Source organism: Arachis ipaensis, chromosome B04 (genome assembly GCF_000816755.2).
Source record: "Arachis ipaensis cultivar K30076 chromosome B04, Araip1.1, whole genome shotgun sequence".
Taxonomy (NCBI): domain Eukaryota; kingdom Viridiplantae; phylum Streptophyta; class Magnoliopsida; order Fabales; family Fabaceae; genus Arachis; species Arachis ipaensis.
This window is the reverse complement of record NC_029788.2, coordinates 129,707,951-129,722,708: the sequence shown is the minus strand read 5'-3', so window position 1 is coordinate 129,722,708 and position 14,758 is coordinate 129,707,951. Positions and strand designations below refer to the sequence as shown.

The following is a 14,758-nucleotide window of genomic DNA, read 5'->3' as shown; positions in this document are numbered from 1 at the left end:
AAATTATTTTTAAAAAATAAAAATAAAAAACAAAATCTAAACATATTCTTAACAATTTTCTTTTTTCTTTTTGTGAAACATCCAAGCTTATTATTGTTTAAGTAGGAAAATTCAATATGATACAAGCACCGAAGCTGATAAAAACGGTGCCAAATTAAAGGTTTAGGTTAAAAAAATGTTCAATGAGAGCAAAAAATTATAAACTCAAATTTATTACTCTTTTGAAGAGCTAGTTAAATGTTACAAGACTATTATAACTTTTTGTTCCAAAGTCAAAATCTGTACTTATTAGTCTTGTTTTCTTCTACAACAATCATTATAAGAAATCATATTTGAAGAATTGAAGTGTATACTTTTCAAATCGAGATGAAAATAGGCAAATACATGTAAGAGAAAGTGTAATTACCTAACTATTCTGGGAGATGATTCACAATAATACAGTTACCAAAAGAAGCAATACCTAATTACCTATTTTACTTCAACAATTACCAGTAATCACCACATGAGCAAATCCCATTCCGAAAATGATGAAACCGGTTTATATCTCTAACAACAATTTCTCTCTGCACAAATTTTGATATGACCTTTATGACAGTATGACAATCTGTGCATATCCGGAGATTCTTAATGATACGTACAGAACTCGCCGGTGGAATTCGAAGCAGACCATACGCCAGTGCTAGTCTTTCGCTATGCACCCACAATAGACGTTCCTTTTCGGCATCCTCCACATCAAGCAAAACAGCATTGCAATCAGGAATATATCCTGCTTCCCTGGTTTTCTTCTTTAACCATTCAAGCATTTCATATATTACTTTATTCTCTGGATGAGAAGTATCCCCCACAGTAAAATAATGTACCACACCTTGGTTCTCAACCCAGCTTAAGCCTGGTTCCTTCTTCACTCTTCTCTTTTGCATACATTTCCTAACCGAAGCAACTTTGTCCCATCTCTTTGCAGTGGCATACATGTTTGACAGCAGCACATGGGTGGCATCATCATCGGGCTCCATCTCAAGTACGCGCTGGGCACAGACACTTCCGAGATCAATATTCTTATGAATAACACATGCACCAAGCAGTGCACGCCACACCATAACACTAGGATCATACGGAATTTCTCCGATGAGCTTCGCTGCTTCATCAAATTGGCCTAATCTTCCAAGAAGCCAAACCATGCAAGTATAATGTTCTATACACGGCTCAATGCCGTAGTCCTTTAACATGGACTTAAAGAGAGCTTGGCCCCTTTCTAACAATCCTGCATTGCTACATGCAGAGAGCACACCAACAAAGGTTAATTTATTAGGTTTTGAATTGGACTGCTGCATCATGTCAAATAAATTTAGAGCCTCCACACCCAAGCCATGCATGGAATATCCACAGATCATAGCATTCCATGACACTTCATCTTGTTTATTCATCTTATCAAATATCACTCGAGCATCAGTAATTCTTCCGCATTTTGCATACATATCTATCAAAGAATTTGCAACTACAGTATCCTTGTTATATGTGGTTTTGATAATTAAGGAGTGAACCTGTAGCCCTGGCTCTAGTGCTGCTAAACTAGCACAGGCACGGAGAACACTTGAGTATGTCACTTCAGTTGGCTGCACATCATATTCAAGCATGCGTATAAATATATTCATTGCTTTCTCTGCCTCCCCGGATTGAACATAACCAACAATTATGGTGTTCCATGTAACATCATTGTGCTCTGGCGATTCCACAAATAACTTTATCGAGTTCTCAATTTGACCACACTTGGCATAAACATCCATGAGGGAATTTGAGACAAACACATTCAAGAGAAGACCAACTTTCAGTACATAAGAATGGATTTGCTTTCCCATATTGAGCAGGACCAAAGAGGCACAAGCTTGGAGCACACTGGCGAATGTAAAATTGTTAGGGACAACAGATGCTTGCCTCATACGACGAAATAACTCCAAAGCTTCCCAACTTTTGTCGCTCTGAGCATACCGCGCTATCATCAGACTCCATGGAATAAGATCATTTTTTGGCATTTCTTCAAAAAATCGCTGTGCTTCAACAATCTCTCCTGACTTAGCATACAATTCAAGCAATGCAGTACCAACATAAATATCCCGATCATAGCAAGTTTTTAAAGCACTTCCATGAACACTTTTCCCCACATCATAAGCTTCCAGACCAAGACAGGACTTGAGAGCACCTGAAATGGTGAAATTGTTTGGATTGTACCCCATACTCCTCATCTGACAAAAAAGCTGCAACGAATCCTCGTAGAAGTGATTCTCAGCATAGCAAGAGATCATCCCAGTCCACGATACCATGTCCTTACAACAAATGCCATCAAAAACTTGACGAGCAACCTCAACATTTCCACAAACAGAGTAGGCATCAATAAGGGCGGTCCCAACAAACGCATCAGTGTGATGTCCAAGCTTATAAACACACGCATGGACACTGCAGCACATAGGAGTCCAATCCATGCTCACAAGCAACTTAAGAATAGTAGTAAAAACAAACTGGTTTAGCTCATGTCCTTCTCTAAACAACCTGTGCTGGAAAAAAAAAAAAAAAAAAGCATACAGATAAGAGAACAATCAAGAGAAGCAAGAACCCCTGAAAGATTCAAACTTTACCTGCGAATCAAGTGAAGAGCATGGTGGAACTGCTGGGAGCGGGAGAAGCCCTGTGCCAAGGTGATATAAGAGATGGTGTTTCTAAGCGGCATTTCATCGAACAGTTTCAAGGCATCGTCCAGTGAATCAGATTGCACATAAGAGTTTAGTAGAATGTTCTGAGCGAATAAGTCCAAACACGGGCCTCGCTTGAGAGCGTGGCAGTGGAGGCGCTTGCCGGCATCGGTGTCGCCGTCTTGGATGGTTCGTTGGAGGGTGCTGGCGAAGGAATGTGAATCGAAGGCGCCAAGGCATGGTTGTTGGGAGGAACAAACGGAGAAGCAGCAGCAGCATGATGCTCTTATGCGTGATAATCTTGTATAAAGGAATTGCGATTTGATGATCATGTGAAAAATGTATCACTTTCATATTTTCATAATTTCATTTACGCTTTGCTTTGCCTTCCAGATAAATTTGTTTCAATCTGTTTTTTCCCTCCACTTTCTGTTTGTTTTGTTTGTACTTTGTAAGCTTATATATGGACTATGGAGTAAGGACTTCCACTATTTGGGGTTTTAGGACTTTTCGGTTTTCAAAAATCCAAAGTTAAAATTACTGAAATCAGTTATTATATATTTATATATAAATATTTGTATTATTTAACTTATTTTTAATATATATTTTATATTTATTGATTTTAATGTACACCTAATATTTTCTTTCTTTTTTCTTATTTTTGTGTTAAAATGTTTTAAAATTGTTGTCTACAACTTTTGGAAATAGTACCGGAGAAAGTAATGAGAAATAAACGAAAATTATAACGTGAATTGATAGTAAAGGATTAATGTTCAAGGCAAATATCAACTTCTTCTCGTGTGCAAATAATGTCGTTTTATTTTTATTTTTTTCTAAAATAACATTGTTGTTTTGTTTTTAGCTCGAAAGAAATTGCACGTTTTTATGTTAAATCCATAGTTAAATTATTAATCTTATATCTATATTATTTGAGAATTATATCTTGTATTAAATAATTTAAACTTGCCGTTCTATGTCTCATTTTCTAAGCATGTTTCTTTACAAAAAGATTATACTACTAGACTAATCACTAATTATTAACCCATGTCTTCATTCTTGACAACTATCCAATAAAAGTGGATATATTCTGGGAGGAAAAAAATATGAAGCACATGAAAACCTTTATATATGACGAGGCCATTAAAACACCAAAGCATCTCAATGGCCAAAATGAATCCATTAAAACACAGTTCTATAACCTAAGGCAATAATGTACCTTTCTTCTTCTACAATCACAACTATGAAACTTGTAAGCTTTGTATGCAATTAGTAATTAGTAATTTGATATAAGATAAAAAGAAATCCGGTCACTATCTATAGAAGTGTTCAGTTTTGATTGGACAAACAGAAGAGTCCTTTCATGTGTTTGAAACCATAGCATCATTTTAACCTCTCTTACTATAGTTAACTTGAGCAATTTTAACATCAGTGTTCCTCAAATGAACTACTACCAATAGTCAGCACAGGAACAAACTCCATCTCTAAAATGGTGGAAGCGGTTCACATCTCTAACAAGAATCTCTCTATTAGCAAACTTGGAAATGAACTTTGTAACAGCATGACAGTCTTCGCATAATCTCAGGTTTTTCGTGATCCTTATGGTTTCGCCTTTTGCAGTGTTAATGAGCCCAAAAGCCACAGCAAGCTTTTCACTGTGTCCCAATAGAATTCTTTCCTTCTCTTCTTCATCAAGGTCATAAAGAACTACATCTGTTTGTGGGACATAACCCCTCTCTTTCATCTCGGTTGACAACTTAATTAGAAATGCTCGGAGCTCTTCTATTTGCGGATTACACTCGTCAACAGAGTTAAATGAATATATTTTCCTTTTGACTTCAGTCCAACTGCAACCAGGAATCTTTTGCAGGCTGCGAGTTTCCAATAGCTTCCTCACATTCTTTACTTCGTTCCACATCTGAGCTCCTGCATAGACATCCGCTAAAAGCACATAATTGCCAGCGTTAGTAGGCTCCAACTCAAAAAGCTTAGAGCTTGCTCTCTCTGCAAGTTCGACGTTACAATGAATCCTACAAGCTCCAAGAAGCGAACCCCAGACTGTGGGTCCAGGCTCTAATCGCATATCTTCTATTACTTTAATGGCTTCATCTAACCTGTTAGCTCGACCAAGAAGATCCACCATACAAGCATAATGCTCCATGCCTGGATGTATCCTGTACTTTCTATGCATAGATTCAAACAACATCTTTCCTTCCTCAACAAGGCCAGCATGACTGCAAGCACCCAAAACAGTAATAAACGATATGTAACTTGGTGTAACTCCTTGGTGGATCATATTTTCAAAAATTTGGATTGCTTTCTTTCCAAAACCATGAATACCATAAATAGAAATCAAAGAGTTCCACGAAACAACATCGCGCTTCTTCATATTATCAAACACTCGTTGCCCCAATTCAATCTCACCACATCTTCCATACATTGTTATAAGGGCACTAAGAACTGGGAGTATAGAATCAAGGCCTCTTCTAAGTATATATGCATGAATCAACTTTCCTAATTGCAATGCAGAAAGACCTGAACATGCTTGAAGCACACTAACCATTGTAACTGAATTGGGAACTGAATTGCTTGCCTCAAGCATCATTTTCTGAAACAGCTCCAACGCTTTCATGGGCATTTCATTCTTCGCATAACATGCAATCATTGCACTCCACGAGACAAAGTTCTTAAGAGGCATTGCACCAAACACAAAACTCGCATATGATACACAGCCAAATTTAGCATATACATCCAACAGTGTTGTCATAACATGAATATTTGTGTCAAAACCATGTCGCAGAATATGAGCATGAATCTCTTTACCCTTTTGGAGAGGACATAGTGTCAAATCCGAAACAACACAAGCCTTAAGGACATACGTATATGTGAACCTATCTGAGGCCATCCCCATCCAGTTCATTTGACCATATAAATCTAACAGCTCCTCGCCACAACCCACCATTGCAAGTGCCCGGAAGAGTGCATTCCAGACATATATGGTTTTTTCCTGGGTTTCATTGAATACCTTGCGGGCATGATCAACATACCCTAACTCATTGTACATATTGATAAGTTTAGTGGCTAAAAATGGGTCTTGGCTGAAAACACTATTAGCAAGATGGCGATGAACCTCAAGACCATTGGAGAGTGAGCTCTGCTGCGCACAAGAATAGATTAAGAGCTCATATGTCTGCTGAGTTGGATTGAGCTCACTAGACAGTACCTGAATAGCTTGCTTAAGGTTTCCCCCTCTGCATAAAGATTGTATCAACTGGTTGTTACTGCTCTTGATGTCTTTTTCAGGGTTGGCCGAACGGTTCAGTGCAACAAAAGACACTCGCAGCCTTGAAGAGGCAAGGGCAGGGTAGCAGAGGTGACTTTGAAATGTAGCTTGCCTACCAATTTGGGAACTCTGAAGAACCCACATCAGACAATATTTTGAGAGAACAGGTTCTTCAAAGCTTCTGCAATTTTGCTGGAAAAGTAGATGAAGTCCTGTGGTTGTATAGTTATGCAAGCATCCAATGCTATAGGATATCTGCTAGTCAAATTAACAAGAAAAACAAAAAACAACTCAAATGTTAAACGCTTTTACATCAACTAGAAATCCAACAAGGAAAATCACAAATTCTAAAAACACCTAGTAAGCTCTACCAAAACTTTTAACCGAGGAAATGAAAAGGGTTTACTGCATGATCCATTTTCATTTCCATAACGACTCATCTCATACTTTTACTCAACAAATGTTAATACTAAAATTGATAAATTTTCCCTAAGAAAGGTATTATAATTAAAGAGCAAGGACACAAGAAACTACAAACTAGGGTTACATGAGCTGAGGCTACTGAGTTTCATCACTTGCATGCTTCTCGTTGCAGATTTCAGATTCCAACGATTAATAGCTTGAAGCTTTGGTTACTGCCTTATGAGTGGGTTTTAATCTCTCCGCTTCATAGTTCATATTACCAAGTTTGTTAGGACGAGTTATCGTAAAATCCAACTCAAAATTAAGTGCTGAATTAACAAATTTCATAACAAACTGAGAAGTAATATTAGTAATTACTAACCATAAACGACAAACCATAATCCAAAAACACAAAGTGTTCATTAGCCATAACTCAAATTACACAGAACAATAGAGGAAAACAAACAACTCTAAAATCGAAGATTATATAGTGAAGAAGAAGCTCCAAAACTGGAAAATGAAATCACATAGTGAAACTGAAGATGCCAAAAAAAAAAAATCGTTACCAAACAAGTGAAAGTGTGTAGTTTGAGGAAGCAATGAAGGAAAGGTGAGGGTCACAAGCGAGACGCTAGAGGCTCCCAACGGCGGCGGCGACACATCCAAAAAAATTCTTAATCTTTTAGTCAACATTTAATTTCTTTTAAAAAAATACTTTTTCTCTTTATTATTATTTTTTTTATTATTTTATTAGTTCACTCTTAAATCGAGTTAAGCCCCACTTTGGTCCTTGAGATAAGCGAGTTGCACTGATTTAGTCCTCAAGATCCCAATTGCACTAAATTAGTCCCCAGATTCGAAAAAATGCACCATGTAGTCCTTCTCCCAATTTCCGTCACCGGAGCACTGACGCCGTTAGTGACGTGGCCAGTTCTTACCACGATGGACAGAATGAAACGACGTCGTTTCTAATTTGACGCTAAACTCCCCTTTAAACGACATCATTTGTATGTGATGGGAAATAAAACGTTAGGCACCATTTTTTGTTTCTACTCTTCATCTTCTACTTCTCCATGAGTGACGCAGAGGAAAAAAAAGGTTTCTCTTCCATGGGTGACCCAAAATAGCAACAGGTGGCTGCAATAGGATTTCTTGAGACTATTGGAACACGACGTTCGCTGTGCAGTTGTCGGAAAAGTTCGTTTGTCACTACAGGGATCTTCTGTATCGTCACTGAGGTTAGTGAGGATCAAAATTTTTTTTTTCAAATTTAATGGAATGTTGTGATGTCTGTTGATCATGGTTAAGTGTTTTGTATATTGTCAGTTTACAAGTTTTAAAGATAATTTTGTGTTAGGATTTTGTTTTGATATTTTGTGGGACTGTGTTTAAGGGTTTCTTTTTATGCTCTGTTCCAATGGTGGAAGAATCAGCACCTTCGTATGAGTGATCATGTTTTTTTATGATATTTTCTATGGCTTTTATGAATGTTATTGATGAAAATTGTTTTAAAGTTACTGTTGATGAAAATAAATTCTTTTGAACCATGCAGATGGATGTGCAGTTAGATATTATGTTCCACCATGGGAGAAAGTTTCAGAAAGATGAGAATGGGATAACTATTTATTCCCCTGATAAGAAGGCTTGTGTTGGTGACATTGATCGAGATACTTTGGATGTACTCTGGGTGAGGAATTATTATAAAGAACTAGGATATGATAAAATAGAAGAATGTTGGTGGCATGTTCCTAAGAGGAGTTTAGACAGTGGTTTAAGAGCTCTGAATTCTGATGATGAATTAAGAGAGATGAAGAGTATGAGAAGTTTGAAGTGCATGGGTATCCAACAAACATGGTGGTGAACTTAGGCAAGCGGCTATGCATATATCAGTTCTGGATGTTAACAGGTAATTAGCTAGGATTCACATATGTTTTCTTCGGAATATTTGAATACTTTAATGATATCTTTGTTTGTTGTTTTCCTCAGGAATGTCTTGTGTGCATGCTTGTGCGGCTCTTGCAAGGGTGAACAGAAAATCTAAAGATTTCTGTCATAAATGGCTCACATGGACGCATACAGAGACAAGTATGCCTATTACATAAATCCCTTACCTGGACAACATCTTTGGGAGAAATCTGAGTCCAACAGACCACAAGCACCAAAGGCCAAGAAAAAAACCGGACCACTCACAAAGAAAAGAAGAAAGGATGCAGATGAAGGCAGTGGAGGAAGCAAAAAATCTAAGTCTATTGGAGTCTTAAAGAGGCAACTGAAGCCCTTTACTTGCAGATATTGCCTACAGAAGGGGCACACAAAAAGAAGTTGTCCAAAGAAGAGAGCAGCTGTTGTTGTTGTTGCTGCTGCTGCTGCTAAGACTAAATCCAGTCCACAAGGAAATGCAGCATCAGGATCAACTGTTGATCCAAATACTGTCACACTGCCAAGTCAATCTCCTCCAGATCCTGCACCCCAGCCCGTTGATGTCCAAGAAGTTGAGATCGACATTTCTCAACCCAACTTCTCAGATGCACAGAAGTCTCAAGAGGTAAATCATTTACTCTATTAGACTACATTTCAACTTATTGTGCACAATCAGCCTCATTTTGGATATTATTTTATTGGAATAGGCACCACCTCCAAGGCCATCCAAGTTGCAGACCAGAAGGAAGTCCTCACCACCATCAGGACTGGTCACCATGGATCCACTGCAAGGAGCAAGCTCAGCCACATCTTTCAGACTGGCCAACTTCTTGAAATTTGTCCCAACACCCGGCTTCAAGCCCCCAAAAAAGAAGAAATGAAGATGTAGTTGAATTAGGAATATTTTTGTGAATTATACTCTTGTTTTTTGGCTTCAGTATATGACAGTAGACCAATTGTTATATTTGGAAACATTGTAAGGTTGATGGCACTATCTATCCTTGTTATTGGTGTATTTTGAATTAAGAACTAGCTTTTAATTTGGTTGGGGAGGTGTCACTGATATGGCAGCTGTTTTGCTTGTTAATACTCATGCTAGAAACTCATTGTTATGTTAGCATCTTATTATTATAATGACAAATTGTTCTACCTTTAATTATGCTACCAACAGGTTCTTTTTAAAAAAAAAAATTTCCATCATTTTGTTGGATGACAAAAACAGAGTTCTTGGTTTATATTTATAGCAAGACTACCAAGTTCAAACAATTCATAATGACACTTTTTCTTTTGTCTACTTTACAATAACCCTAATCACATTAAAACATAATCATCCTCAAACCTTAAATACCAACATGAAAACAGCAACAAACATTATAAACAGAGCCAACAATAACATGTACAATTTATGGGTCCTAACTTCAGCTTCTAACTTTCTAATTCTCCAAGCCAAATTGACCCTCAGTTCATCAACATTCTCGGTAGTAGTGACCCTTCCACCGATGTCTTCTTCTCCAATGTCAGCCCAGACAAACAAACCACACAACCTCTTTCCACTGACATTGTAGTTAGGACACCCAAAGAATGGCTTGTTAGGGTTAGTCTCTGTTGTGGACCACCGGAGAACAGGGCGGCAGCCACACCCACACCACTCTGGAATACTCGATGCTCTACTGGTTCCTCTGGAGATCCTTCTGTTTGACCGCATGGAACTCTGGCTCCCACTTGCACTCATGATCCTAAATCCGGAAAGCTGCACAGCGAGGAAGAAGACGAAGAACCAGGAAAAGTGGGTAGAAGAAGAATAGGAAGAAGTTAGGGCAGAAATCTTGGTTATAAAAGGGGAAAAGGACTAAATTGGAACTAATCAAATTTATTGCCATGTCATTTAACCGTTTTTGGGTCCAGCGTGGCAAGAACTGGCCACGTCACTGACGGCGTCAGTGCTCCGGTGACGGAAATTGGGAGAAGGACTAACATGGTACATTTTTTCGAATCTGAGAGACTAATTTAGTGTAATTGAAATCTCGAGGACTAATTTAGTGCAACTCGCAAATTTCAGGAATCAAAGTGGGGCTTAACTCCTCTTAAATCATTACAATCATTTTCATGATCATTATAATTATGATTTTTTTTTATTATCTAAAAAAATATGATAAAAAAAGGTATTTTAAAAAAAAAATTTTTGACTAAAAGACTAAAATAAAAAGTAAAACAAAATATAACAATTAGAAAAAGAAATAAGACTTTTAAAACCTTAAACATGAAATAAAATTTAACAAAAATATTAAAAACTAAAACAATACTTTAAAATAATGAACAAATGTGCATATAAAATATCACATGATAGATAAAATTATATACAAATTATTTAATGAGTAAAGTGTACACATAAATTCTTAGTCACATCTACCATTTTATCAATGAAAATGTGTTGCCGTTAGTAGAATTGCATAAGTGTTACGTTTTCTTCCACCTTAACACTATATGATGAGTGACATGACTATTTAGTACTTTAGATGGATATTTAATTAATATATTTAAATTAAAGTTGATATTAAAACTCCTTTACCTTCATCCTTCTTCTCTCCTTCCATGACCAGAAATTCTATGACTAGAAATTGTAAAATCCTAACAAAAAAAGTAACCTAATTTTAAATTTTATTTTTGAACAATTATCATAAGCAATAACAAGACATAAATTTCTAATTCTACGCAATTTTTTTGTATTATTTTTCTAACACACTTTAGTTCTTTAATAATCTGAGTAATTGTGGATAATAATTTCTTCGCATATATTTTCATCCTTCTTTAAATTCTACTTTTTGGGACATGAATCCTTTCATGAAACTTCTTTATTCCTTTAGAAAACTTCCAAATTTCTTTCACTATCTCCAATTTCAATGGCACATATAAAACTTTTATATTTATGTTCTGTAACACCCTACTATACTTAATCTTATGCTTAAGTCATAAGACTGAGATAGTAAGGTATTACGACCTTTAAAAATAGTAATATATGTATAATAATAAAGAAAAGATACTTAACTAGGAGCCTTGAAAAAATGGGTAAAACAAATATCGCAAAACAAAAAGCGCAACGCTCAGGAAAGGATTACTTGCGTGCTAAGAAACTTAATAGGAACATGATAAAGTTAAGCAAAAGAATAAAGGAAAGCCAAGGAAACAGCATAACTAGCCCCTGACTTAGCATGCGAAGCTAAGGCTGGCCAGAGGATATATATATATATATATATATATGAACACACATAGGTATCCCCAAAATATATCAAAATACCAAAATAAACTCCTATCTCTCCCTCAACCTCTAAGAGGAGCAGCATACACAAGTTACTTGGAGAGTAAGCTAAACAAATATATACATATATACAACCAAAAACCAAAATACACCCAAGGACTACTTCGCTTCCCAAGATCCAGACGTCTAGCGAGGAGCCTCTCGACCTACATCTGAAAAACAACAATACAATATGGAATGAGAACCGGAGGTTCTCAGCATGGTAAAAGTGCCACGCGCATAAGAAATACGGTCCTGAGAATGCCATAGGCAATCCTAGAACTCCGTTATTCAATTATCCAACTTAAGTACTAAGCAGAAGTCATAAACAGGGGTAGGTATTCTAAATCTGCCTAACTTGCTCAATTTCAATCCTAATCTAACACCAAACCATTTCTCCTTTTCCTCCATCCCTCCATCATCCACAATGCAACAGAAACAAGCAACCAAACAAGTTCACGCACAAGTAATGATCAAATAGTACAAATAGCAAGTATAACAAATAGCGGGTAATATATATCAATTAGGCATACCCAGAAAATGCATAGCAATCAATACAAACAAATGCATATGATGCATGCCTATCCTATGGCTGATGGGGCCCATCTGTCAGTTATCCAGCCAACCCGACAAGTCCGAAAACCTTAGACTGTCCCCCATCGCGCATCCCCAAGAGTCTATGCATAGAGTTCACATTCAATCATCATATAATCACTCAATGGGGGCTATCCATACCCGGGAATTTATACGTGCCCGGTCACCCTTACGACGTAGGGTCAACAGAGTATCGAGATTCAACCTGGAACACGTGATGGCGAGCCACGGCTCTTACCCAGAGAACTCGTATCTCAGATAACATTATTCATAAGCCATTTCATAGTCATAATCATTATTTAATCATTCATCAAGCCATGGCATATTAACTCCTTTTATTAACAACCTCCCTTTCACATTTTTCATCGTCATTCCCTTATAATTCATCTTGATTACCCTTTCCGGGTCCTGACCAAACTTTTTATCAAACTCTTCTCATCCTTCTTAATATCGAATAATCTTAAAATCAACCCAACTCTAACATTAAATCAATCACATCACACGAGGATTGAACTTTAACTTCTCGAACTCATGACTATCACTAAGACATCCTCGACACTATTTTCTTTTCTGTTTCTAATATAGCAAATGAACTCGGAATTGTACAAACTTTATGTCCAGGCGTTCATATTGAAATAAGCTTTCTAACAAACTAAATATCACAATTTTCTAATTTTTCTAGCCTCAGGAATAAAGAAAAAACTGTGACTGCTCTGCAGTGCATAAAACCAGAAAAACAGCAGCAGCATGTGATATTCAAAATTCAATATAAAATCCAAGTTAAATCCAATGATTTTAAAAATTAATGTAGTTAAACTTTACTCATCCAGGTTTCTTTCTCAATTGGTTCTGAGTCAATACCATTTTTAATAAAAAAGTTACATTACCTGGAAGTTAAGTAAAAATGAGACAAAATCTGTTTTAAAAACCAACAAGCTTAGTACCTTTCAATTGGAATAACTTTTATTACAAAACTCCAATTAAGCTAAATTTTGATTTGAAAACTCCTAGCTCATCCAGAAACAAGTGTGTCTTGGTTGCAACCCAATTTCTATTTAATTCTAAGAGTACAAGCATTGGAAGTTGATGCATAGCTTGCTGAAATCTGTTTCTTTTCAGTTTTGACCACCAATATTCAAAAATTCACAGCTCCCAATCCTCAACTCTTAAAATTCTGAAATTTTAGAGAAATAAAGCAAGTTAATCAAATTTTATAAAAAAATTGGTTTTGCTCCAAAACTCAAATCGTAGAAGTCGCAGCAAGACAAACAAATTGCTGCCCTGTTTGATCTTTTCTGCTGCTGGACAGATTTAACAACCTAACTTTAAAAATTTGCCATAAATTGTATATTTAACAAAAAGGTCCCAAATTTTCCAGTTTAGTTCCTTATATTCCCAAGTTTATATCCCAAACTTGGTCTCATGCAATTCCGATCATTACATAATTAGTTACAGCATATACAATACCACCACAACACAACTCTACATCCTTATTAACAAACACCAATTCTAATCCACCATAAAATTAGGGTTTAAGATCTCTTACCTTTACCCACTGATCCTTGGGCAATACCCACAAGAAATCAAGTCTAGTGGACCCCTAAAACATGAAAATCATCAAGGAATTGAGTTTCTCAAACCTTAAACCCGAAATTCATATACCAGCAGAAATGGAGCTAGGAAAAAGAGATTCACTTACTGTTTTATTTGAATAGAATTGAAGAACTCAACGAGCCCGACGCGTGGCCGCAAACGGCTCGTCAATCGGAGCTCCAGATCAAAAGTTACCAAAGAAAGAAGATCAAGCTAGGTTTTGGAATTCATTCTCTTCTTCTCCATGCATTTACGCTGCTTCTGTTGTGTTCTAAGGCAGAAAATGAGCTTTAGCTCATTTATATACTGGGCTGGTTGGGCCCGGTTCAACTGGCTCGGCCCATTCGGTTTAATTTTGGGCCAAATTTTTTGAAAGTGATATCAAAATTCTCGTTTTGTCGAACTCTATCCTATTTTGATATTAGTTTTGCATATTTAATTTTCCTATTGAAAATTCGATTTATTGACTAATTATATACCGATTTTAGCAGGATTTACATGTTCAATCTTCTGCACAATTTAGAGAAGGAGCAAAGGAAAAAGACAAATCATAGAACAAAAATAAATTTTAGCAACAATGCAATGCCACAACATACATCTCATAGTAGATGTGAAAGAAATAATTTTCTAGGATTTTATTCCGTTCTAAACTTTAGTATCACTGCATCAAGTCATGCAAACACTTATTATTGTTGTACTTAAATTATTTTTGTTCCTAAGTAACAAAGAAGAGCCACCAAAAACACTGATACAACTAAGGAATATGAGCAGTGACGGATCCAGAAAATTTTGATAGTGGGGCAAAATATATATAACATGATAATAATTTTTATAATAAAAATATTAAAATTACATAAAAAATTAGCTATCAAATTATCTACTATAGATTTGTGTATAAATACATATATTATTTCACTTATTTTTAATGTGTATTTTACATTTCAAAATTTGTATTTTAAGATTTAATCTGTACAAGTGATTATTTTATTT

General features: G+C 36.3%; 2 protein-coding genes across 6 annotated transcripts in view; both read right to left on the bottom strand.

Moving 5' to 3' along the window:
* Positions 1-7,027, bottom strand: part of LOC107635478 (pentatricopeptide repeat-containing protein At3g46790, chloroplastic) — a 13,416-nt gene extending 6,389 nt beyond the window's left edge. Inside the window, exons 1-3 of one of the 4 annotated variants that reach the window (XM_021122094.1) lie at positions 6,933-7,025; positions 6,499-6,629; positions 4,132-6,219 (exon numbers count right to left, since the gene is read on the bottom strand). In XM_021122094.1, the coding sequence (XP_020977753.1) occupies positions 4,132-6,108 (1,977 nt within the window). In that variant the 5' untranslated portion in view covers positions 6,109-6,219; positions 6,499-6,629; positions 6,933-7,025. Of the gene's footprint in view, positions 1-3,788; positions 6,220-6,498; positions 6,630-6,932 lie in introns of those variants that run through there. The other 3 variants (XM_021122092.1, XM_021122095.1, XM_016338955.2) reach the window with 3 other exon arrangements.
* Positions 185-3,179, bottom strand: LOC107635479 (putative pentatricopeptide repeat-containing protein At5g13230, mitochondrial). Of its 2 annotated transcripts, none has more exons than XM_016338957.2 (2): positions 2,631-3,179; positions 185-2,544 (listed from the first exon to the last, which is right to left on the bottom strand). In XM_016338957.2, the coding sequence occupies exons 1-2, from the start codon at positions 3,014-3,016 to the stop codon at positions 486-488; spliced, it is 2,445 nt and encodes an 814-aa protein (XP_016194443.1). In that variant the 5' UTR covers positions 3,017-3,179; the 3' UTR covers positions 185-485. The 2 variants fall into 2 exon arrangements, with proteins under 2 accessions (XP_016194443.1, XP_020977750.1); XM_021122091.1 differs by having other exon boundaries at positions 185-2,549; positions 2,631-2,747.